This window comes from Perognathus longimembris, chromosome 17 (assembly GCF_023159225.1).
Source record: "Perognathus longimembris pacificus isolate PPM17 chromosome 17, ASM2315922v1, whole genome shotgun sequence".
NCBI lineage: Eukaryota > Metazoa > Chordata > Mammalia > Rodentia > Heteromyidae > Perognathus > Perognathus longimembris.
Genome location: NC_063177.1, coordinates 51,861,068 through 51,884,044, shown reverse-complemented (window position 1 = coordinate 51,884,044; position 22,977 = coordinate 51,861,068). Strand labels below are relative to the sequence as shown.

Sequence of the window (22,977 nt, the reverse complement as noted above, 5' to 3'; positions counted from 1 at the left end):
CTTTCTGCCCCAGTTTCTCTAAGTGTAACGCAAAGACAATAGTGCCTACAGCAGATGTGGTGTTAGAGATGTAATTGTCCTCTTTTTTTTTGTTTGTTTGTTTATGTGGTACTGGGGAATTGAACTTGAGGCTTTATGCATGTTAGGCAAGCACTCTACTACTAAGCCACATTCCCAGCTCCTGTTGTCTTCATTTCTCCTTCTTCAGTTGTGTGTATCAAAGCTTAATCCAAGGTATCCCAGCGAATTCTTCCCTTGCTCCACGCCAGAGCTTCCTGTGACATAGGCTCCCTTTACTCCTTGAAACATTTTTAGTAAATATCAGTCTCTCAACACACTCGTAGAAATGGGTGGACTTGAAAGGATTCTCGAGAAGACAGGTGACCAGAGTGGGGTCCGGACTGGGGACCTCTCGCGACTGTCAGCCCTCTCTTCCATAGAACCAAGGGCTGGAGTTGGGAGGCCTTGGGGGCTGTCTGGACACGAGGGGTTGAGACAGATCAGTAAAGAGGATCCAGAGCACAAATGCTTAGGGAGTGGAGTCAAGAGTGGGAAAATAGATCATAAAGGAGGTAACTCAGGAAAAAAGCCGCGGGCCCATGCATACGACCGGGATGAAGGATGCAGGTAGCGGGGCAGGATGTTGGGAGTTTCGGGTCTGGGAGGTTGAGAGACAGCGGAGAGAGACGGAGTGGGGTCAGAGCTGCGTTCTAAGAGTGAATTCCACATCCCAGGCGGCCCCAGCGGCAGGTGCACGGGGGCGTGGCGAGGTGGGTGTGGCCACAAGGGGCGTGGCCACGGGCGGGCTATGCGAAGGCGTGGCGAGTGGGCGTGGTCACAAGGGGCGGAGCCGACGCTGAGCGGTGGGCGGGGCTCGCTCCGCTCCTGCCAGAGCAGCGGGGGCCGCGGAGCCGGAGCCGGAGCTGGAGCCGGAGCCGGAGCCGGGAGCCCGGGCTAGACTGGGAGCCGGAACCGGTCCGCAGTGGGGGGCTCCAGAGACATGGGGTCCGCAGACTCCAAGCTGAACTTCCGGAAGGCAGTGATCCAGCTCACCACCAAGACGCAGGTGCGCCCTGTCCCTGCCCCTCCTCCCCATCCACCTGCCGGGCTGGGGGCTGGGCAGGGCCTGGGGCTGCGAACTTGGTTTGCCCAGAAGATGGGGCGCGGGGTCGAGTCGGTCCGGGTGAGGGGCGGGGGGTGGCGCGGAGGTGGGTGCGGAGGCGGGACCCCTCCTCCGGTACCCCGGGGCTCCATCCCCTGGCCCTGGCCGCCCACCCCCTCCTCCTCTCCTGCGAGCACCTCCGCCCCCACCTTAGGCTGACGTGTGCCTTCTCCCCAGCCGGCGACCCTGCCGTCCGCCCCCGGTCCCGCCCCCCAGCCTCACCCTCCGCCCACCGCCCATCCTCCCCCTCCATCTCCTCCCTGCCCCTCGGTGCCCACGGTCCCGGACGCACAGCCGGGGCTGACTCAAGGCAAACAAAGCCGGGCCGGCGCCTGCTCGGGTCGGGGAAGCAGCTGGTGCGGCGGCGGCGGCGGCTGCAGCTTTGCCGGGCCCCGGTCGTCCGTCGCTTGCGGGCCAGCGAAGGCCCAGGTCTACCGGGAAGCCCGCAGAGTGGCGGGCAGAGCGGCAGCCTGGCAGGGGAATCTGTCTCCAGGCCTGCAGAGCCCGGGGGGCCGGCTGGGAGCGGTCCCTCCGGGCCTGGGAGGGGGATGATTGGGTTTGCCAGTGCCCTCCGTTCTCTGGGATAAGGATGAGGAGCGACTCTCGGTTGTCCTTTGGCCTGCTGGTGTGGGAGCTGGAGGTCCCTGTCAGCCTCTTCCAGGCTAGTCTCTCACCAGATCCTCAAGTAGCACGGTGACCCCCAACATATAGGTAGACTTGACCCCAGCAAGGCTGATTTCCTGCTTAAACCTTGAGCCAGGCCATGCTGGTTAGGGGAGCTGTCCAACCACAACTCCACAAGACCCCTTATTTTCAAGGGGCTCTGGATCTGTTACCACCCGGGGGACACCCCTGTCCCCCATTCTACAGCTTTGGGGGGGGCCTCTCGCTCTTGATTGAGGGCCTTGCAGCCCTCGAGGGCAGACCTCTGCTCTCCCATTCTTATTCTCACCCTGGAAGGGTCAGGTGCTTGTCAAACCGACCAAGGCCTGTGGAAAGTTCAGCCTCAGCTCGGAGGCACACAATTGATAGAAACCAGACCTGCTTCCCTGTGCTTGCCCCTGGGTCTCGGTTAGTTCTGGAACTTGGGCATAGGGGACTAGGTTTGTAGGTGGCAGAGAAGGTGGTATGTGGGTTCTCCTCTTAATGGGGGAGAGGTGGAGACAGAGGGAGGAGGAAGAGGTCCTGCTCTGTTTCCCAGTTGAGAACAGTGAGTGACTTAGATTAGGAACCAGAGTAGGCTGGAGAGCCAGGCTGGGCTTCCTTCCCCAGAGGAGTCCTGTGGGTGGGAGGGGCCTGGAGGAAGAGACCTCAGAGCTGAAGCCTTGGGCACACTGGGTACAAGAACCAGGTCCCAGATGGTCATCCCAGATTGGCCCACTCAGTATCCCCGAGGAATTCCCACCAGGCAGTCACTGCATGACCTCTGACCCCAGACTCCCAAGGGCTGTGCTTTGGACAGACCAGCAGACCCTTTCCTGTAGCCTGTGCCTGAGCCGCTGCCAATCAGCCTTCCTTGCCTTCCTGCCCTGCATCCTGTTTTCTTTTCCTATCCACCCAGCCAGCTTAGGCCCGGCCTTACCCTGGCCCGAGGGCTACCAGCTTTAGCTGTGTGTTTCTTGACCTTTTGCCAGAGTGAATGGGAAAAGGGCATTCACTCCCTGATCTGAGACCCTCTCCCACATCCTGCCGGTGTGGAGTGTTTCTGCTGAAGGCCAAGTGGGACCTGGCAAGAGTGTAAGCTCGTGTATGTGCGTGGGTGTGAGCATGGGCAGAAGGGGGTTACCTGGAGGTCTGCTGGTCCTGCCCCTGCCACCCCTCCACATCAAAAGCTATGCCTGTAATCCTAGCCACTCAAGAGGCTGAGACCTGAGGATCATGGTTCAAAGCCAGACTGTGCAGGACAATCTGTGAGACTCTTTCTATCCAATTAACCACCAAAAAAGCTAGAACTAGAGCTTCCCATTCAAGTGGGAGAGTGCTAACCTTGAGCAAAAAAGCTGAGGGGCAGTGTCCAGGTCCTGAGTTCAAGTCCCAGGACTGACACATAAAAGAATACCTTATTTCCAAGCAGGGTAGCTCCGTCTTTGTCCCTTTAGCAGTCCAAGGAACTGAGTAGAATATTCTTTTTTGGGGGGTGGGTGGGTAGAAATATAAAAACTCACATATTAGAACTAAATAATGGCATCAGCCATATGGTTTCTGCTTTGTTTCATAAAAAGTTCCATTTATAACAATAATAGCTATTATAATATACAATAATAACTATTGTTATTATCAAATAGTTGTACAAAGGGGCTACAAGCAGGCAGACACTGGTGCTTAGGCCCATAGTCCTGGCTACTCGGGAAGCTGAGATACAGATGATCCATTTGGAGCCAGCCTGTACGGAAAAGTCTGTAAAACTCCATCCTCAAAATAACCAGCAAAATGCTGGACTGGAGGGCTGGGGATATGGCCTAGTGGCAGGAGTGCTCGCCTCCTATACATGAGGCCCTGGGTTCGATTCCCCAGCACCACATATACAGAAAATGGCCAGAAGGGGCGCTGTGGTTCAAGTGGCAGAGTGCTAGCCTTGAGCAAAAGGAAGCCAGGGACAGTGCTCAGGCCCTGAGTCCAAGGCCCAGGACTGCCAAAAAAAAAAAAAAAGAAAAGAAAAAATGCTGGACTGGAGACGTGGCTTAAGTGGTCGAGGGGCAGCCAAGCTAGCACAAGGCCCTGAGTTCAAACTTTATTACTGACAAAAAAAAAAAAGGTTTGGGCTGGGGATATAGCCTAGTGGCAAGAGTGCCTGCCTCGGATACACGAGGCCCTGGGTTCGATTCCCCAGCACCACATATACAGAAAACGGCCAGAAGCGGTGCTGTGGCTCAAGTGGCAGAGTGCTAGCCTTGAGCAAAAAGAAGCCAGGGACAGTGCTCAGGCCCTGAGTCCAAGGCCCAGGACTGGCCAAAAAAAAAAAAAAAAAAAAAGGTCCTTTGAAAGAAACTAGTTTGCCAGGCACCGGTGGTTCACACCTGCAATCCTAGCTACGCAGGAGGCAGAGATCTGAGGATCACAGTTTGAAGCCAGCCCAGGCAGGAAAAGTCCATGAGACTGTATTCTCCAATAAACCACCAAAAGCCGAAGTGGAGCTGTGGCTCAGTGGTAGAGCCTTGAACACAAAAAAGCTCAGGAACAGCACCCAGGTCCTGAGTTCAAGTTGAAGGACCAACACCCCCCCAAAAAAGAAAGATCTTGAGTTCAAGCTGAAGGACCAACACTTCCCCCCCCCCCCCCAATAAAAGAAGAAAACTAAAAAGAAAGAATCTAGCTTGCTGGGTAGGGTGACAATCCCAGCCCTTGGGAGGCTGAAGCAGAAAGAACAAAGGTTCAAAGCCAGCTTGGGCTACATTGCAGACCCTGTCTCAAAAAACAAAAACTAGGGGCTGGGAGTGTGGCTTAGTGGTAGAGCGCTTGCCTAGCATGCATGAAGCCCTGGGTTCGATTCCCCAGCACCGCATAAACAGAAAAACGCTGCAAGTGGCGCTGTGGCTCAAGTGGCAGAGTGCTAGCCTTGAGAAAAAAAGAAGCCAGGGACAGTGCCCAGGCCCTGAGTTCAAGCCCCAGGACTGGAACAAGAAAAACAAAAACAAAAATGACCTCACTAGGCAACTTAGAGAAACTTCCTTTGGCTTCATGGATCCCAGCCATGCTCACTGAAGTGGGGGCCAAACAATCTTCCTCTCCTCAGAAACCTAAGGACTCTAATAACCCTGGCTAGCGCCTTCAGCCTAGCCTGGTCACCAGTACAAGTGTGTAAGCCACAGTGGGATCAGGAAAGAAGGCACAAACTGAGTGAAGGAAGAGACCTATCCCTGAGGGCGCCCCCCACCCCCCATATACTGGTACTGCACCTTGAGTGAAGGGCCTGTCCTCTCACTCAACTTTTTCACCCACAGGCTGCTCTACCACTTGAGCCATGCCTCCAGCCCAGGATTTTGCTGGTTAATTGGTGCTGAGAGTCAAAGCCATGCCTGGCTTTGAACGATGTTCCCCAGATCTCCTGAGTAGCTAGGATTGTGGATGTGAACCTCTGATGGCCAGCTTCAGGTAGAGGGTGAGGGTGGTGTCAGGGAATCTTTCTTCTGTTTCCACTTCAGGCTGCTCTGAAGCCTCTTACGACCCTTTTTTAGGACCCCCTGTCCTCAATTTGAATCCAGTCCCCAGATGATACTTTCCCAATGGGTGAGGTCAATGAGGAAATGTCCATTTGGTGCTCAGCTGGGCTTCTGCCCCTTTAAGGACTGGTGGCTGCCTAAGAGGTAGATTTCCCAGGGGCCCCACTCCTGTGGGAGAGCAGCGCCTTGGTTTCTCTTGGGGCGCCCTTCAGTGCCCTGCTCTGTTCCTAGGCCCCTAGGATCTGGGGGTGTCATGGTCCTGCACGGGCCGAGGACTGAAGGCCACTGAACCCCATCTCCACAGCCCCTCCTTTGGCCTTTGTTCCTCTACCCCCAGCTAACTTGCTCTACCAGTTCTGGACCTGAGCCACACTCACGGACCTGACCTGAGGGCTGCGGCGCGCCGGCGCGGGAGTGGGGCGCGGGGTGCCGTGGGGGCTGGGGGTATAAGGCAGGTCACCCCGGCCCTCAGCTGTGTCCGGGGACCGGGCTGAGGGGGTCTGCAGGCCTGGTGTCAGCGTCAGCTGGATTGCACACTGGCGGGGCACCTGTTGCAGGGCTCGGCTGCGGGGCTGGGGGGCTTCCAGACCCTTGGGCTTGGAGGCAGGTGCACCTGGTACGGAGGGGGGGAGGGGGCTGGGCGGTCCAGGCAGGAGCAGGCGCCAGCAGGCCAGGCTTCAGAGAACAGAATTATTATTATCACTATTATTATTTGTGCCAATTTGTGCCAATTATTGTGCCTCACAGACTTTCCTATCCAGGCTGGTTTTAAACCTCCTCGGATGTCAGCGAGGATTACAGGTGTCACTGCCACGTGACTGTATGGTAGCTCTGCATCTTGTCTTTTACCATTATTGTTATTTTTAATATAACATTGTACCATGAGCTTTTTCCTGTTCGTTAATATTCTTTGAGACTATAATTTTTTTTTGGCCAGTCCTGGGCCTTGGACTCAGGGCCTGAGCACTGTCCCTGGCTTCTTCCCGCTCAAGGCTAGCACTCTGCCACTTGAGCCACAGTGCCGCTTCTGGCCGTTTTCTGTATATGTGGTGCTGGGGAATCGAACCTAGGGCCTTGTGTATCCGAGGCAGGCACTCTTGCCACTAGGCTATATCCCCAGCCCCTATAATTTTTTTTTTTGGCCAGTCCTGGGCTTTGAGCTCAGGGCCTGAGCACTGTCCCTGGCTTCTTTTTGCTCAAGGCTAGCACTCTACCACTTGAGTCACAGCACCACTTCTGGTCATTTTCTATATATGTGGTGCTGGGGAATCGAACCCAGGGCTTCATGTATACGAGGCAAGCTCTCTTGCCACTAGGCCATATCCCCAGCCCTGAGACTATAATTTTGAGGGCTGCGTAGTCTTCTTTTGTTGGCACGTGCTTTATCTTTTTAAGCAGTCTCTGATTCGTGCCTGTGTAAGTTAATTCCAACTTTTCACTGTATCCGCGATAAACTTCCCTCTACATCCCAGCTCTGTCTCCGCAGGCAAGATTTCTGTGTCAGATTTATCATCCAAACCAGCTTTGGTTACCTGTATGACTGACCGTAGGATTCAAACAGCCTATGTGCTTATTTTATTTTGTATACATAAAATATTTTATGTATTTATCTCGTGCCGTTCCTGGGGCTTGAACTCAGTGTCTGAGTTGGGCACTGTCTCTGAGCTTTTTTTTTTTTTTTGCTCAAGGCTGGCACACTATCAGTTGAGCTCTTCTTCTGGCTTTTTGGTGGCTAATTGGAGATCCGAGCCTGATGGACTTTGCCGCCCGGGCTGGCTTTGAACCACCATCCTCGGATCTCAGCCTCCTGAGTAGCTAGGATGACGGAAGTGAACCGCCAGTGCAGTGGCTCCCGTGTGTTTGTAAGGCGTGAGCGGGCGCCGTGGGATCCTTGGGGATTGAGCAGAGCATGCTGGGAGCACGGCATGCTGGGAACACAGGACAGCCAGGGTAGAGGAAAGGAAAAGAGGTGGCAGGGTCATGTCTGGGGATAGAAAATACTGGTGTGTGTGTGTGTGTGTGTGTGTGTGTGTGTGTGTGTGTGTGTGTGTGTGTGAGAGAGAGAGAGAGAGAGAGAGAGAGAGGCTTAAGTCTAATCTTGGCTGATTATTGAACTGAGGTCCAGTCTGGGTCCAGCAGGGAACTTCTGCGTGTGGGAACAGTGACCCTTGGTGGGCGGTGTGTGTGTGTGTGGGGGGCAGCTTGGGCTGAAGGATAGACTTGGGAGGCAGGGGCTCTGGGGGCGAGGGCCACCAGAGGAGAGTGTGGGCCTGGCTGGTCTTGGATGGTGGGTGGGTGGGCAGCTCAGAGCTGGGGCAGGTGTCCTTCAGTCATCTTCCCATGAGAGAGGGCGTGGCCTTGGGAAGGGGCGTGTCCAGGTGGGCCAGTGGGCGGAGCTTGAGGCGCTCAGCCAGGGGCACACAGTCCTCGAGAGACTGGGCTGGGCATCGGCCGCTGCCCCGTGCCAGGTCCTCCACGCTGCGTGCCCAGCCTGGCTATGCCGGCAGAGCTCTGGGAGCTGGCAGGGTGCCCCTCGCCCCTGTGGGGATGGCGGGGAGGAAGCTGAGGCCTTCCTGGGGGTGGGGTGGGGTGGGGCGGGGATCTCTGTTGGTAACGGGGAGGTGTGATTCTGGACACCCCTTCCCCAGCCTGTGGAAGCCACCGACGACACCTTCTGGGACCAGTTCTGGGCCGACACGGCCACGTCCGTGCAGGATGTCTTTGCCTTGGTGCCCGCGGCGGAGATCCGGGCGGTGCGGGAGGAGTCGCCCTCCAACCTGGCCACCCTGTGCTACAAGGTGCGGGCTGCCCGCCCTCCTGCTGTCACAGCTACCGCCTAGGGCAGCTACCCCCCTAGGTGGGGGGGTGGGGAAGATGGGGGGCGCACCCAGGATATCCCCCCTCTCCCAGGTCCTGGGTGTCCTGGGCCTCCCTCAGCCCCTCCCCCGCCCCGTGGTCCTGGCAGTGATGGTAGCAGCTGTCACTTCAGCAAGGACTCCGCCCAGGCCCACCCACCCCCCCAGCTGCGCTCACCCCTCTGCGGCCGTCCCCACAGGCCGTGGAGAAGCTGGTGCAGGGGGCCGACAGCGGCTGCCACTCGGACAAGGAGAAGCAGGTCGTCCTGAACTGCAGCCGGCTGCTCACGCGCGTGCTGCCTTACATCTTTGAGGATCCCGATTGGAGGGGCTTCTTCTGGTCTACAGTGCCCGGGGCAGGGCGAGGAGGGGTCTGTGGGCCCGGCCACGGAGGGTGGGAGGAGCCTCTCAGGGTGGCCATCGCTTCTGACATCTGGGGGTACCACAGGGAGAGGGGTCAGCACCCACCACTTCCGTGGGCTGTTGGTTTCCTTCCTATGGCGGGGTGGGGGGTTCCCTGCTTTCACAGCCTGGAGGGAGCCCGAGGGGCGAGGCCTTGTGATTCCCAACACAGCTGAGGCCCTTGAGGTTGGGGGACACTGTCCAGCACCCGCAATCAGTGGGGGAGGCTTCCTGACTCCCCAGTCCCTTGCCTTGCTCTGTCCATCCTCTGCCTTGTGAGGTTTGGGGCAGGCAGAGGCCAGCTTGGTCTCGATCACCCCTCTGCCCACCGCCGGGGGCCCAGTTCCCGTCATGCCCACCAAGCCCTGGGGCCACCTCTCCCCGCCCAGCCACCACTGAGAGGGCGTGCTCAGCAGGGGGAAGAGGAGGATGAGAACGCGAGGCCCCTGGCCGAGTCCCTGCTCCTGGCCATCGCCGATCTGCTCTTCTGTCCAGACTTTACCGTCCCAAGCCACCGGAGAAGCACTGTGGTGAGACCCCCCAGCCCCTGGGGCGGGATGGACTCCGGGCAGTGCGGGCCACGCCTGCCCAAGCCTCCCCGCCGGGCTGGCTGTCATCAGCCAGGGCCCAGGGTGTTTGGGGGCAGCCTGGCATTCACATCCCGGGCTGCGGTGGTGGGGGGCACAGCGGGGGGGGGTGCCTGCCCAGCCCGGCCCGCTGCCTCCACCAGGCTCCGGACAGTCGCCCATTGTCGGGGCCTGCCTGAGGTGGGTGGGCTGAGGGGAGCCTGGGCCTCTCTCACTCACTCATGAACTTCATCTGGAATGTTCTCTGGCTCCCATCCCCCCTACACCACCACAACACCCATTTTTCTGTCCCTCCAGCCTTGTTTCCCTGCCTCAGACTGGACTGAGTAAAAGAGTGAGGGGTGGAGGCGTGGCTCAGGCGGGATAGCACCCGCGGAGCAAGCAAGCCAAGCAGATGAGAGGCTCTGAGTTCAAATCTTGGCACCAGCAAAAAACAAGAAATGGGAGGAGGGAGAATGATGAGAGAGATGACTGAGCATTGTGTATCATATACATCAATGGACATGTTAAGACGAAGACCCCTAGCATAACTGATGGATGCTAATTTAAGTACTTTTTAGAAAGAATCCATGTGAACTGAAGAAAAATGAGCTTTCCTCTAAAACTGGGAACTAGCGGCTCATGCTTATAATCCAATCTACTCACGAGGGTAAGATCTGAGGTTCAAAACCAGTCAGGGCAGGAAAGTCCATGATACTTGTATCTCCAACGAACATAGCATAAACCTGGAAGTGGAGGCATGGCTCAAGTGGTAGAGTGCCAACCATCCGTGAGCAAACCGAGTGAGAACAAGAGGCAGTGCACTTATACCCCTGCCCCAAAGGCGGGGGGAAAAAGATCTAAGAACATTCATTTCTGGGGATGGGGAGATGGCCTAGTGGCAGAAGCACTTGCCTCGTATACTTGAAGCCCTGGGTTTGATTCCCCAGCACCACATATACAGAAAATGGCCAGAAGTGGCGCTGTGGCTCAGGTGGCAGAGTGCTAGCCTTGAGCACAAAGAAGCCAGGGACAGTGCTCAGGCCCTGAGTCCAAGGCCCAGGACTGGCCAAAAAAAAAAAAAAGAACATTCATTTCTTCCTGGGCATGCATGAAGTCCTGGGTATTTGCAAGTTTGTCTTTAGGAGAACATGGGATTACTGGAGACATGATGATTAATTATTATTATTATTAACTTTCTTTTTGTTGTTGGTCATGGGCCTTGAACTTAAGGCCTGGGCGCTATCCTCACGCTCTCGCTCAAGGCTAGCACTCTACCGCTTTAAGCCACAGCTCTACTTCTTCTGGTATTCTGGGGGTTCATTGGCGGTAAGAGTCTCATGGACTTTCCTGCCTGGGCTGGCTTTGAACCTGGATCCTCAGATCTCAGCCTCCTGAGTAGCTAGGATTACAAGCGCGAGCTTCCAGCGCTTAGCTATTGGTAACCTTTAGGCAGCACAGGGTTTGAACTTAAGACCTCGTACTTGGTAGACAGGTGACTGAACCTCATCTCCAGTCCCTCTTATGCTATGCGTTAACAATTAGCCTATATTTTCCAGCCTATATTAGCTGCCCAAGGGGGTTCCACACGTGCACACAATGTATCAGCTGCACCCTTCCCCCTTCTCAAAGCAACTTCAATGGGTTTCATTGTTCTACTTTCATACATTGTGCTGTTGTTTTGTGTTTTCTTTTTCCAACTATGGGCCTTGCTTCCTGTCAGGCGAGGCCCAGGCGAGACCCAGGGGGTCTTCCAAACTTTTCTGCCCGGTCAGTTCTTGAACCGTGATCCTCCCCATCCGAACCTGCCTGGGTCGTTAGCATCGCAGGCACGAGCCTCTGCGGGTGCCTGGTTGGTGCTGTGGTTTCCCCGTGAGCTCCTACCCGATCTCTTCCTCACCCTGTCTCCAGGATTCAGCGGAGGATGTCCACTCCCTGGACAGCTGTGAATACATCTGGGAGGCCGGCGTGGGCTTTGCCCACTCCCCTCAGCCTAACTACATCCATGACATGAACCGGTGAGCCCGGCCAGGCTGCTCTCCTGTACACGCTCTTCCCGGGAGGCCCTCCCCGAGGACCTGGGCAAGGATGCTGGGCAGAATGGGCAGTGGGCTCCTTAGACCAGGTCCTAAGTTCCCCTCCTCCTCCCGTCTCCCCTCCTCCAGCATGGAGCTGCTGAAACTGCTGCTGACCTGCTTCTCCGAGGCCATGTACCTGCCGCCGGCCCCAGAAAGTGGCAGCACCAACCCATGGGTTCAGTTCTTCTGTTCCACAGAGAACAGGTGAGGGGCAGCTGGCCGGCCTTTCCATCATTCTCTCTCTTCCTGCGCCAGCCCCTCTGTGAGGGGACGGGCCGCCCCCTGGTGGTGGTGATTGTAAATGTAACCATCTGCACCAGGCGCTGTGGTTGCGGTCCAGTGGGGCCTCCTGGGGGGGGGGGGGGGGGGAGGCGGCCAGTGCTGGGGGACCCTGTGGAATGCTTGTCCCAGATCCTTCATTTGAAGAAATACAATGTGAGCCAGGCTCTGGTGGCTTGCCCTCTGTAATCCTCGCGATTCAGGAGGCTGAGATCTGAGAATTGCAGTTCCAAGCCAGCCCAGGTGGGGAAATCTGTGAGATTCTTCTTCTTTTTTTTTTTAATTTAAATTTTTATTGTCAAGGTGATGTACAGAGGGGTTACAGTTTCATATGTAAGGCAGTGAATACATTTCTTGTCAAACTTGTTACCTCCTCCCTCGTTTTTCTCCCACCTTCCTGCCTCCCTAGTTCCCTCCCCGCCCCCCAGTTGTACAGCTGGTTTACAGTATATTTTCTTGTAAGTATTGCTGTTGCACTAGTTAACCTTTTACCATTTGCCTCACCAACTTGATGTTCCTCTTCCCTTCCCTGATTCAGACAAACACACACACACACACACACACACACACATATGACCCAAGGTACCAAAATCAGTTAACAGTGGCAACAGGGGTAAAACCATAAGGAAGAAAAACAAAATAAAAAGCCATAATTTCACATAGTATGTTGAAAATAACAAGAACAATGATAAGCCACTTATTTCTATAACTTGGAGTTCATTTTGCTTAGCATCATCTTATGTGATCATATGTTGGGGTCAGCTGTGCCTTTAAGAGGCCACAGCTGGCCTTGGCCTGTCCTTCCTGCCTTTAACAGGAAGAGAAGCCCCTGTTCCTGGGGCGAGCATGTGTGCAATGGCGGAGGGGTACCCCAGGGGCCCATCCTTGGGGGGCTGGGCCTCCGCCCACAAGGGAGGTCCCCTGACATCATTTGATGGACAGCTCTCGTGGCCAATCTGTTGTCCCTTCCCTGTGCCCGCCTTTAGGGTAATCTTTGTAGCTTCTCATTTGAATAAATCAGAACCGTCCCAGAGACGATTTCCGAGACTCCACACGCTCGTGTTTTCCTTGGGCTGCCTGGGTAGCGAGAGCGCTTAACGCGGCAGCTGTGGGTGGCGCTGAGAGTAGCATGAGACTCTTAATCTCAGGGTCGTGGGTTTGAGCCCCACGTTGGGCACCAATTGTTGCGCTTTAAATGCCGGGCTTCGCTCTACCCCTCGCGTCCCGCCGCGACAGATCGCGTCCCCGACAGATCGTATCCCCGACAGGGTTGAGACATGGCGAGCATAGACTCGCCGGGCGTCTGGAGCACTTGCCCCCCACACCGGTGCCTGCTTTTCCCCCCATTTCTGGGGGCCACCGAGAACGGAGCGGCAGCGTGAGCGCCCAAAACGGTGGCGACGCGAGGGGTAGAGTGAAGCCCGGCATTTAAAGCGCAACAATCATATGTACATAGCTATTGAGCTATTGTGATCATCTGCTAGGACTATCCTAGACATATAGTAATTATTACCAATGAGGTAAACCATAGAGTCTATGTTTCTTTGGGTCTGGCTCACTTGACTTAGTTTGTTTTTTTTCCCCCAAGGCTTTGAGGCAATGCCATTCTTTCTGATAGAAGCATAGAATTCCATTGTGTATATGTACCACAATTTCTTGATCCATTCATCTACTGAACGGCATCTGGGTTGGTTCCATATTTTAGCTATGGTAAATTGTGCTGCGATGAACATGGTTGTGCAGGTAGCTTTAGTGTGGTCTTGCTAATGATCCTTTGGGTAAATTCCCAAAAGTGGGGTTGCTGGGTCATAGGGGAGCTCTATGTTTAGCCTTTTGAGGAACCTCCATACTGCTTTTCAGAGTGGTTGAACAAGTTTACACTCCCACAAACAGTGTAGAAGGGTTCCCTTTTGGCCACATCCCCACCAGCATTGGTTGATATTAGTTTTCTTCATAATGGCCAGGGGTGAGGTGGAATCTCAATGTTGTTTTGATTTGTATTTTTTATGGCTAGTGATGTTGAGCACTTCTTCCTGTGCCTCCTGGCCATTCTCTGAGATTTTTTTTTTTTTGCCAGTAATGGGGCTTGCACTCAGGGCCTGAGCACTGTCCCTGGCTTCTTTTTGCTCAAGGCTAGCATTCTGCCACTTGAGCCACAGCGCCACCTCTGGCTTTTTCTATATATGTGGTACTGAGGAATTGAACCCAGGGCTTCATGTATATGAGACAAGCACTTTTACCACTAGGCCATATTCCCAGCCCTTTTTTTTTTTTTGCTAGTCCTGGGCCTTGAACTCAGGGCCTGAGCACTGTCCCTGGCTTCTTTTGCTCAAGGCTAGCACACTGCCATTTGAGCCACAGCGCCACTTGTGGCTGTTTTCTGTATATGTGGTGCTGGGGAATTGAACCCAGGGCTTCATGTACATGAGGCAAGCACTCTTGCCACTAGGCCATATCCCCAGCCCCTCTCTGAGATTCTTATCTCCAATAAACTAAAAAAGCCAGAAGTGGAACTGTGGCTTAAGTGGTAGAGTACCAACCTTGAACACAAAAACTCAGGGACAGGAAGTGGCACTGTGGCTCAAAGTGGCAAAGCACTAGCCTTGAGCTAAAGAGCTCAGGGACAGCGCCCAGACCCAGAGTTCAAGCCTTACTACTGAGCAAAACAAAACAAGCCATCATGTAGGGGCTAGGAATGTGGCTTAGTGGTAGAGTGCTTACCTAGCATGCATGAAGCTCTGGGTTCGATTCCTCAGCACCGCATAAACAGAAAAAGCCAGAAGTGGAGCTGTGGCACAAGTGGTAGAGTGCTAGCCTTGAGCAAAAAATCTTAGGGACAGTACCCAGGCCCTGAGTTCAAGCCTCAGAATTGGTGTGTGTGCGTGTGTGCACGCGCATACACACACAATATGAATCATACATGTGTTTTTCAGATTTAGAAAGAAACAGACTTAATTTGAATGCTGTTTTTCATTTAATCCAAACATTTAATTTACAAGATGAGCAGTTGCTGAGTGCTGGTGGCTAGCTACTCAGGAAGCTGAGATCTGAGGTTTGCGGTTCAAGGCCAGCCTGGGCAGGAAAGTCTGTGAGACTCATCTGTAGTTAACCACCAGAAAACTGGCTTAAAGTGATGGAGTGCTAACCTTGAGCCAAAGAGGCCAGGGACAGACAGCACCCAGGCCTGGAGTTGAAACCCAACGACCCACAAAAAGAAATAAAGGCGAAAGAGAAGAGCATGTAATGGGATGGAGATCTAACACAAGGGCCATGGTTCACACCGTCTTTCCCATTGTCCCATTTCACAGTCCGGCATGGAACTCGGACTGGCCGTGTTCTCAGCAGTCGGTGCGTGTGGCTGCGGCCCTCTGTGGACAGGGGGTGGGGAGGGAGCCCGGCCCTCGTGGGCGGCCCTCGTGGGCTCCGGGGTCATCACATGGCCACGCAGCGGGACACGGCGCGTGGAGAGCCCGCGCCTGGCGGTTGGCCTTTGGCTGGCCTCCTCTCAGCCTTTTCTTCCCCCAGAAAATGGAGCCCGGGGGCCCCGTCCCCACCCTCCCGGGGTAGTCAAAGGCTGTCTAGAGTTGTCTTTCTCAATTCTTATCAGCACACGGCCAACCTCTGCCCCTTGGTGTCACCCCTCTGGGTCTCCGTTTCCTCATCTGTAAGACGAGGAGCTTGAACCCTGACATCTTACCGATCTGATGGAAATCACTGCGTGGCATGGGAACCGGGTGACAGAGCCGGTCTTGAGGCCGCCTTCTCCCTGGGGTCTACAAGGACACCCCCCACCCCTGCAACTGGCTGCCATGTTCTTGTCCAGAGTGGCCCAGGTCGGAGCTAGACATGCAGATGGACAAGAAGCGTCTTGCGTGCTCAGCGAGGGGGCGGGCTTGTGCCTCTCCCCCGCTCCCAGCCCCGAGCCCGACTCTGGCGCTGGCGGAATGAGGAGGGGGCTGGCCCGTCCCTCCCGCCTGGCCACGCTGGGTCTCCGGGGGCCGCCCTGCAGCCCGGTCCTCTCCCCGCAGACACGCGCTGCCTCTCTTCACCTCCCTCCTCAACACCGTGTGTGCCTACGACCCCGTGGGCTATGGGATCCCCTACAACCACCTGCTCTTCTCCGACTACCGGGAGCCCCTGGTGGAGGAGGCCGCCCAGGTGCTCATCGTCACCCTGGACCACGACGGCGCCACCAGTGCCAGCCCCACCGTGGACGGCACGACCACGGGCACCGCCATGGACGATACTGATGTAAGGACGGGAGGGGGGAGGGGCCCCCCGGTCAGCGGATGCCCTGGGGAGGAGCCTCCTCCGCGGCCACCCGGGCCGGGGCCAGGCCTGGTGTGGTACCTGCTCACCCTGGCTCCTACCACTGGCAGCCTCCAGGGCCCGAGAACCTGTTCGTGAACTACCTGTCCCGCATCCACCGTGAGGAGGTGAGTCCACACCGCGTTGGGTCTTTACTGCCCCTCCACGGTGATGGCTTTGTGGGGGTCGGTGGAGGGGGGGTGCTGACCCTTGCACGAAGGACCACGGCCTCTGCCCCAAGCGAAATGGGAATGGGAGGATGCCAAGGGTATCGAGATGCAGAAAGCAAGCCAGGGGCCCGTAGTGCACGCCTGCAATCTGAGCTACTCAGGAGGCGGCGATCTGAGGATCTTGGTTTGATTAGCAAAGCCAGAAGTAGAGCTGTGGCTGAAGTGGGAGAGTGACAGCCTTGAGTGACAAAGCTCAGGGAGAGCCTATGCCTAGGCCCCGAGTTCAAGCCCCATGGGGGGCGGGGGTGGAGGTAAAAGAATAAGAAAAGATATGGAGAAACCGAGAAGCTTGGCAGAAAACAAGGTGTCTGGATGGCCACGCTCAGCAGGGGGGAAGGTGATGGTGGACCTGGAGTCCAGGCTGGGTTTGTGTGTCTCGGAGCCCCTTGTGTGCGGATGGTGCAGCCTGTAGTCTAGCTTGCAGTCTAGGCTCGGGGAAGGGGCAGCCCCGTGAGCCCTCAGGGGTGATGAGCGATGGCAAGCAGTGTGGGGGCCAGGCAGAGGGTGGTGTGTGTGAATGAGAGATGCAGGGGAGCCAGGGGTCTGTCCCTGGGGCTCCACATGGGGTCCCCCCAGAGCAGGGGCCTTGCCGTGCCCCCCCACCCCCAGCTCTCCATGGAGTCTGTCTGGGTCCATCAAGCTCTGGAGGGGCTCTGGGGAAGCGAGGTGTTTGTGAGGCAGGGCGGAGGAGAGCCGGGTGGAGCTCACACCCCACGGCGCCCTTCTCCCCCACCCCCCCCGCCCCCCGCCGCCTCTCAGGACTTCCAGTTCGTCCTCAAGGGCATCGCGCGGCTCCTGTCCAACCCCCTGCTCCAGACCTACCTGCCCAACTCCACCAAGAAGATCCAGTTCCACCAGGAGCTGCTGGTCCTCTTCTGGAAGCTGTGTGACTTCAACAAGGTGGGCGGCGCCGGGCCGGGCACAGAGCCCCACGGGAAGGGCTGCTGCCTTCAGAACCGTCTGGAAGAGCCCAGGGGCAGGTGGGGTCCCACCATCCCGCTGACCCAGCCCCCCCCCCCCCCGTTTCCTTGCTCCCAGAAATTCCTCTTCTTTGTCCTGAAGAGCAGCGACGTTCTGGACATCCTGGTCCCCATCCTCTACTTCCTCAACGACGCCCGGGCAGATCAGTGTAAGAGCACGCTGGGCACAAGCTGTGGGGGCCAGCCAGTTTGTCTTGGCCCCCGGGGTGCTGACTCCCCTCCCCTCCCCCCGCCCCCCCCTGCCATGGCCGCGCGTGTCTCGCAGCTCGGGTGGGCCTGATGCACATCGGGGTCTTCATCCTGCTGCTCCTGAGCGGGGAGCGGAACTTCGGCGTGCGGCTGAACAAGCCCTACTCCGTGCGCGTGCCCCTGGACATCCCCGTCTTCACCGGCACTCACGCGGACCTGCTCATTGTGGTGAGGGGCATGCCCAGCCAGCCCCCCCCCCCCGGGGATGCGGCTTGTGGGGGGGGGCGGCTGCGAACCCCACGGCCACCCGTCTCCCTCCTCGCACAGGTGTTCCACAAGATCATCACCAGCGGCCACCAGCGGCTGCAGCCTCTCTTCGACTGCCTGCTCACCATCGTGGTCAATGGTAGGGGGCCCGGAGCCTGCATTCCCCGTGATGACCACCAGGTGGTGCCAGGGCACAAGCCAGCCAGGCGCCCGGCTCCTCTGCCGCAGCCCATAGAAACAGTGTAGCTGGGAGCTGGTGGCTCAGGCCTGTGTCATCCTAGCCACTCAGGAGGCTGAGACCTGAGGATTGTGGTTCAAAGCCAGCCCAAGCAGGAAAGTGTGAGACTCTTTTTTTTTTTTTTTTTTGCCAGTCCTGGGGTTTGAACTTGGGGCCTGAGCACTGTCCCTGGCTTCCTTTTTAGCTCAAGGCTAGCACTCTGCCTCTTGAGCCACAGAGCCACTTCCAGCCTTTTCTGTTGTATGTGGTGCGGAAGAATCGAACCCAGGGCTTCATGCATGCTAGGCAAGCCCTCTACCACTAAGCCACGTTCCCAGCCCAGTGTGAGACTCTTATCACCATACAAAGACCCAAGTGGCGCTGTGGCTTAAGAGGTAGGGCGCTAGCCTTGAGCAGAAAAAGCTCAGGGACAGTGCCCAAGGCCCATGTGCAAGCCCCAGGACTGGCACAAAGACTAAAAAGAAAGAAAAAGAAAAACAGTGTAAACCACAGGTGTCCTGCTAAAATTTTCTACTATATAAAAAAAAATACAGCAAAGAATACAAATGATGTGAAAACGTTCGATTTTTTTTTTTTGGTGCTATTACTGGGTCTTGAACTCATGGCGTGGTAGCTGTCCTCTAGGATTTGTTTTTGCTTAAGGCTGGCATTCCACCCCTGAGGCACAGCTCGACTGCTGGCTTTTGGCTGATCGATTGGGGATGAGAGTCTCATGGATTTTCCTGCCCTGGTTGACGGTGAACTGTGATCCTCGGACCTCAGCCTCCCGAGTAGCTGGGATGACGGGCGTGAGCCGGTGGTGTCCGACACTAGTCCGTTTCTCTCTCTCTCTCTTGCAGTGTCGCCCTACCTCAAGAGCCTGTCCATGGTGACCGCAAACAAGCTGCTGCACCTGCTTGAGGCCTTCTCCACCCCCTGGTTCCTCTTCTCGGCGGCCCAGAACCACCACCTGGTCTTCTTCCTGCTGGAGGTCTTCAACAACATCATCCAGTACCAGTTTGATGGTGAGGCGTCTGGCTGGCCGGGGCAGGGCAAGAGGGCCACCTCCGCTCGGGAACTGGCCTCCGGAGGGCACATCTGCCTCTAGGCTCATTCTGGCAGTGTGCGTGTATTGAGCACCTGCAGTATACCTGGGTGCGGGGTGTGTGTGTGTGTGTGCAATATAGTAGCATAGATGAGTTTCTGGGCCCGTGGGGCATGGAGTTGCTCAGAGAGGTTCTAAACAAAACCCCTCCGCCTCCCGACTCTCAAAGAATTCACCTGAAATTCCATGGCAGGGAAGCTCACGGTGGTTCAGATCCTGAAGCTTGTCCCTGCAGCCCCCCTCCCCCCACCCCCAATCCCGGCTGCCAGGCCACCCTGTGTGACCAGGACCCGCCCCTTGCTCCATTCATGGCTGTGGGCGTATGACTTACCCTCACGGAACCCTGGTATTCTCACTCAAAAGACGGTCCCCAACAATAGCGCTAAGAAGTCCCTGTGTCAGGGGGCATGGAGAAGCTTCGGTAAAATCACCCACAGAAAACATTCGGGATTAATTCTAAAACAAGTAAAACTTGCACCAGGTAGGATGGAGTGGAACTGTATTATAAGGGCGTGGATGGCATAAGCCAAGGCCCTGGGGTAGGAGATGGAACTGAAAGCAGGGAAGGGTAGTGTGACACAGGAGTGCAGACCTGGACAGGGCTCCGAAGGCCGCAGGAGGCATTTGCCCCTTTCCCTGGGGGTCTTGGAGGATGGGCATACACTTCTTCCTCCCGGCTCCTCCCTGGCTCAGGGAGTCCAAGTACTTAGTACCGGGCTTGGTATGGATAGCGCTGTCTGGTTGGGAGCATGGTCTGGAAGCCATTTTCCCACAGTGTAACCGCCCCCCGCGGCCCTGCCCCGCCTCCTGCCAGGTGCTCCCCAAAGCCACCAGAAGGGCTGGGTTGTAGGCGGGGGAGAGGCGAGGCCCACACCGCACAACCCTCCCCCCCCCCCAAGACCTGGGCAACGCTCGCTCCCCACAGGCAACTCCAACCTGGTCTACGCCATCATCCGCAAACGCAGCGTCTTCCACCAGCTGGCCAACCTGCCCGCCGACCCGCCCGCCATCCACAAGGCGCTGCAGCGGCGCCGGCGGGCCCCCGAGCCCCTGTCCCGCACCGGCTCCCAGGAGGGCGCCTCCATGGAGGGCTCCCGCCCCGCCGCCCCCGCGGAGCCCGGCACCCTGAAGACCAGCCTGGCTGCCACCCCAGGTCTGCCGATGGCCGGGGAAGGGGGTGGGGGGGCGGCCCCCCCGGCGCGGGGAGGGGCCTCGGGCATGGTCTCTGGGGGCACGGAGGGGGTGAGGATGGAGGCTGGCCTCCCCGCCTGGGCAGGAAAGGCTGTGCCTCTCCAGTGAACCCCCGACACAGAGGGGGGAGCCGGGGCTCGCTCTGGGACGGTGCTCAGGCCCTGAGTTCAAGTCCACGTGTGCGCACACACACACACGGGGGGGGGGGTGGTGGTGGAGGAAGTGGGTGGGCTGGGCCTGGGGATGGGAGGGGCGCCCCCTCTCTGGGAGGGGTGGGCACAGGAGTGGGGCCCGATGGGAAATCAGCTCCCGCGCCTCCGTGGTGGGCAGCGGGCGGGAGGGAGCCCTCCTGGTGCCAGGTCTGCAGGGCCGCGCCCTCTCGCGCCCTCGTGTCCTGCCCAGGCATCGACAAGCTGACCGAGAAGTCCCAGGTGTCGGAAGACGGCACCCTGAGGTCCCTGGAGCCCGAGCAGCAGCAGAGCTCGCCCGAGGGCAGCCCGGCCAAGGGGGTGAGAGCCCTGGATGAGGCGGCGGGCGTGGCCAGGCGGCACCTTCTCCCTGGCCGGCCTGGTGGGGGCTGAACCCTGTGTTCTTGGGGGGGGGGGAAGGGGGGGCCTGAGCACAGGCGTTGGCGCCTTGTTTACCGGCCAGGAGAGCCCTCGGCCTTATCGGAGGCTGGCCTTTACCCGGCCTTCCCCGGGCCCTAAACCTGTCACTGGGCTGAGGCTGGGCCTGGCTGGGCTTGGGGCCCAGGGCAAAGGTGCAGGGCAGGGCCTAGCCCCCCACCCCCACCCCCAAACCAGTGCAATGGCCTCATTGCCCTCTGACCCCATCCTGTAACCCACTCGCTTCCTTCCCGGGGACCAGGAGCCCAGCCAGGCTTGGCGAGAACAGCGGCGGCTGTCCAGCTCATCGGCTAGCGGGCAGTGGAACCCAACCCCAGACTGGGTGAGGGAGCCTCTCGCGGGGACAGTCGAGGGGCAGGGGCTGGGGTTGGGGTTCAGTCAGGGGGGCACTGAGGTGCGGGGGCTGGTGAAGGCCCCGGGCCTGGGAGCGAGGCTTGGGGACAGCCCCCGCGGGGTGGCCTTCTTCAAGGGCTCCAGCTCCCGCTTGGCACGCTTTCTGCTTGACCTTGAGCCACAGCAGGTCAAGGTCGAGCGTCCACGCCCTGGCCCGTCCTGCAGGTGGTGTCCTGGAAGTCGAAGCTTCCTCTGCAGACCATCATGCGGCTGCTGCAGGTGCTGGTTCCCCAGGTGGAGAAGATCTGCATCGACAAGTGTGTCTGAGCCTCCCCCCCCGCCCCCTCCCCCTCCCACCCAGGGAGGGCCCAGCCCAGGCCTGGGGGGTGTGTGGGTATCCCTCATCCACAGGAGCATGCTGTGGGAACCCCCCTTCCTCCTAGGGGTCTGACGGATGAGTCGGAGATCCTGAGGTTCCTCCAGCACGGCACCCTGGTGGGCCTGCTGCCCGTGCCCCACCCCATCCTCATCCGCAAGTACCAGGCCAACGCGGGCACCGCCACGTGGTTCCGCACCTACATGTGGGGCGTCATCTACCTGAGGTGGGTGTGCCCCACCAGGGGCGGCGGGCTCCCATCTCCATAGGTCTGGGGTCGCCCCGGGCCTGCCCAGCAGGGGGAGGGGCTCCCCCCTCCACGGTGGGGTCAATGCCCACAGAATCCATCCGGGTGGCCTTGGCTGAGGGGGTCACCCACAGTCCAGGGTAAGGGGTTGGGATGGGGTGGTTGCTTGGGTTTTGCTAGCTTGCTTGCTTTGTTTCCTTTTTTCTCCTCCCTTCCTTCCCACCCTCCCTCCCTCTTTCCTTCCCTCCCTCCCTCCCTTCTTTCCTTCTTCCCTTCTTTCCTTCCTTCTTCCCTCCCTCCCTCCCTCCTTCCTTCAACCCTCCCTCCCTCCTTCCTTCCTCTCTCTGTCCCTCCCTCCCTCCTTCCTCCCTCCCTCCCTCCCTTCCTTCCTTCCTTTCTTCCTTCCTTTCTCTCTCCCTCCCTCCCCGCTTCTTTCCATACCAGTACCAGGGTTTATACTCATGGCCTCACATTCGCCCTCCGGTTTTTTTGCTCGAGACTTGTGCTCTGCCACTTGAGCCACGGCGCAGTGGGCGATGTGGTGGTGAATTAGAGATAAGAACCCTGCAGACTTTCCTGTCCAGGCTGGCTTGGACCGGCCATGCTCAGGTCTCGGCCTCCGGAGCCCATGGCTCCCCGGGGCCTTTTCCACCAGGCGGCCCCTCTCCTCTCCACGGGCGGGGCGGCGTGGCGCTCATGGCCATCTCCCGCTGCAGGAACGTGGACCCGCCCATCTGGTACGATACTGACGTGAAACTCTTCGAGATCCAGCGGGTGTGAGGACGGATAGCCACGGCGGGCCGGTCTCGGGGAGCCCAGCCGGGTCCCCGATGCTCCTTGCCTCACCATCCTGAGCTTTAATGACCGACAGCAGAGTCTGGGCCAAGCCACGGCTTCCTTGTGGCTGAGGATGAGGGGGCCCAGGCTGGGCTCCCAGGGTTCTAGGCTCACCAGACCCCACGCTGGCTCCCCTTTCTGTGCCAGCTCCTTGGTGCCCAGCCACTCCTGGGCTGCCCACTCCCCAGAGTCCACCGGGTCACTGTGGGACCCTAATGGGGTCCCTCGAGGTTCCCTGGCGGGGAGCCGGTGGTGCACTATCCCCGGCCGGGGCCTCAGGAAAGGGAATGTGGGTCTGCCGGGTGAGGAGGCCAGGGCCGGGGACCGGCTGTGCTGGAGGGGCTGGCGGTGGGCACGGGGGTGGGGGTCAGTAGGTCCAGCCTGGCCGGTGGAGGCTGGGGAGGGGGTGGTTTGCTGCCAGTCCCTGCCCTGTGCACTGCCTGATGATGGGGTCCTCCGTCCTCCTTGGCTCTGGGGCTCTCCCCCATGTGTGTCAGTACAATCTTTGCTCCGTACAATCAGCCACTTTACACAATAAAACCTCCCTTTCACCCCCTGCTTTTGTGCTT

At 58.0% G+C, this 22,977-nt stretch overlaps 1 protein-coding gene across 1 annotated transcript; it reads left to right on the top strand.

Annotated features, from left to right (window-relative positions):
* The first annotated feature begins 876 nt into the window (after window positions 1-876).
* On the top strand, window positions 877-22,471 carry Hid1 (HID1 domain containing). The gene is made up of 19 exons (XM_048366524.1): window positions 877-1,066; window positions 7,971-8,120; window positions 8,378-8,548; window positions 8,996-9,109; window positions 11,057-11,163; window positions 11,311-11,427; window positions 15,531-15,753; window positions 15,882-15,938; window positions 16,800-16,940; window positions 17,079-17,169; window positions 17,286-17,437; window positions 17,537-17,615; window positions 18,554-18,718; window positions 19,724-19,951; window positions 20,392-20,498; window positions 20,857-20,937; window positions 21,174-21,265; window positions 21,392-21,550; window positions 22,288-22,471. The coding sequence occupies exons 1-19, from the start codon at window positions 1,001-1,003 to the stop codon at window positions 22,349-22,351; spliced, it is 2,364 nt and encodes a 787-aa protein (XP_048222481.1). The 5' UTR covers window positions 877-1,000; the 3' UTR covers window positions 22,352-22,471.
* The last annotated feature ends 506 nt before the right edge of the window (window positions 22,472-22,977 follow it).

Coding starts and splice junctions, on each gene's coding strand:
- Hid1 (XM_048366524.1), top strand. CDS start 1,001: ATGGGGTCCGCAGACTCCAAGCTGAACTTCCGGAAGGCAGTGATCCAG. Junction 18,719..19,723: donor CATCCAGTACCAGTTTGATG/GTGAGGCGTCTG, acceptor CGCTCCCCACAG/GCAACTCCAACCTGGTCTAC. Junction 20,938..21,173: donor GGAACCCAACCCCAGACTGG/GTGAGGGAGCCT, acceptor CCCGTCCTGCAG/GTGGTGTCCTGGAAGTCGAA.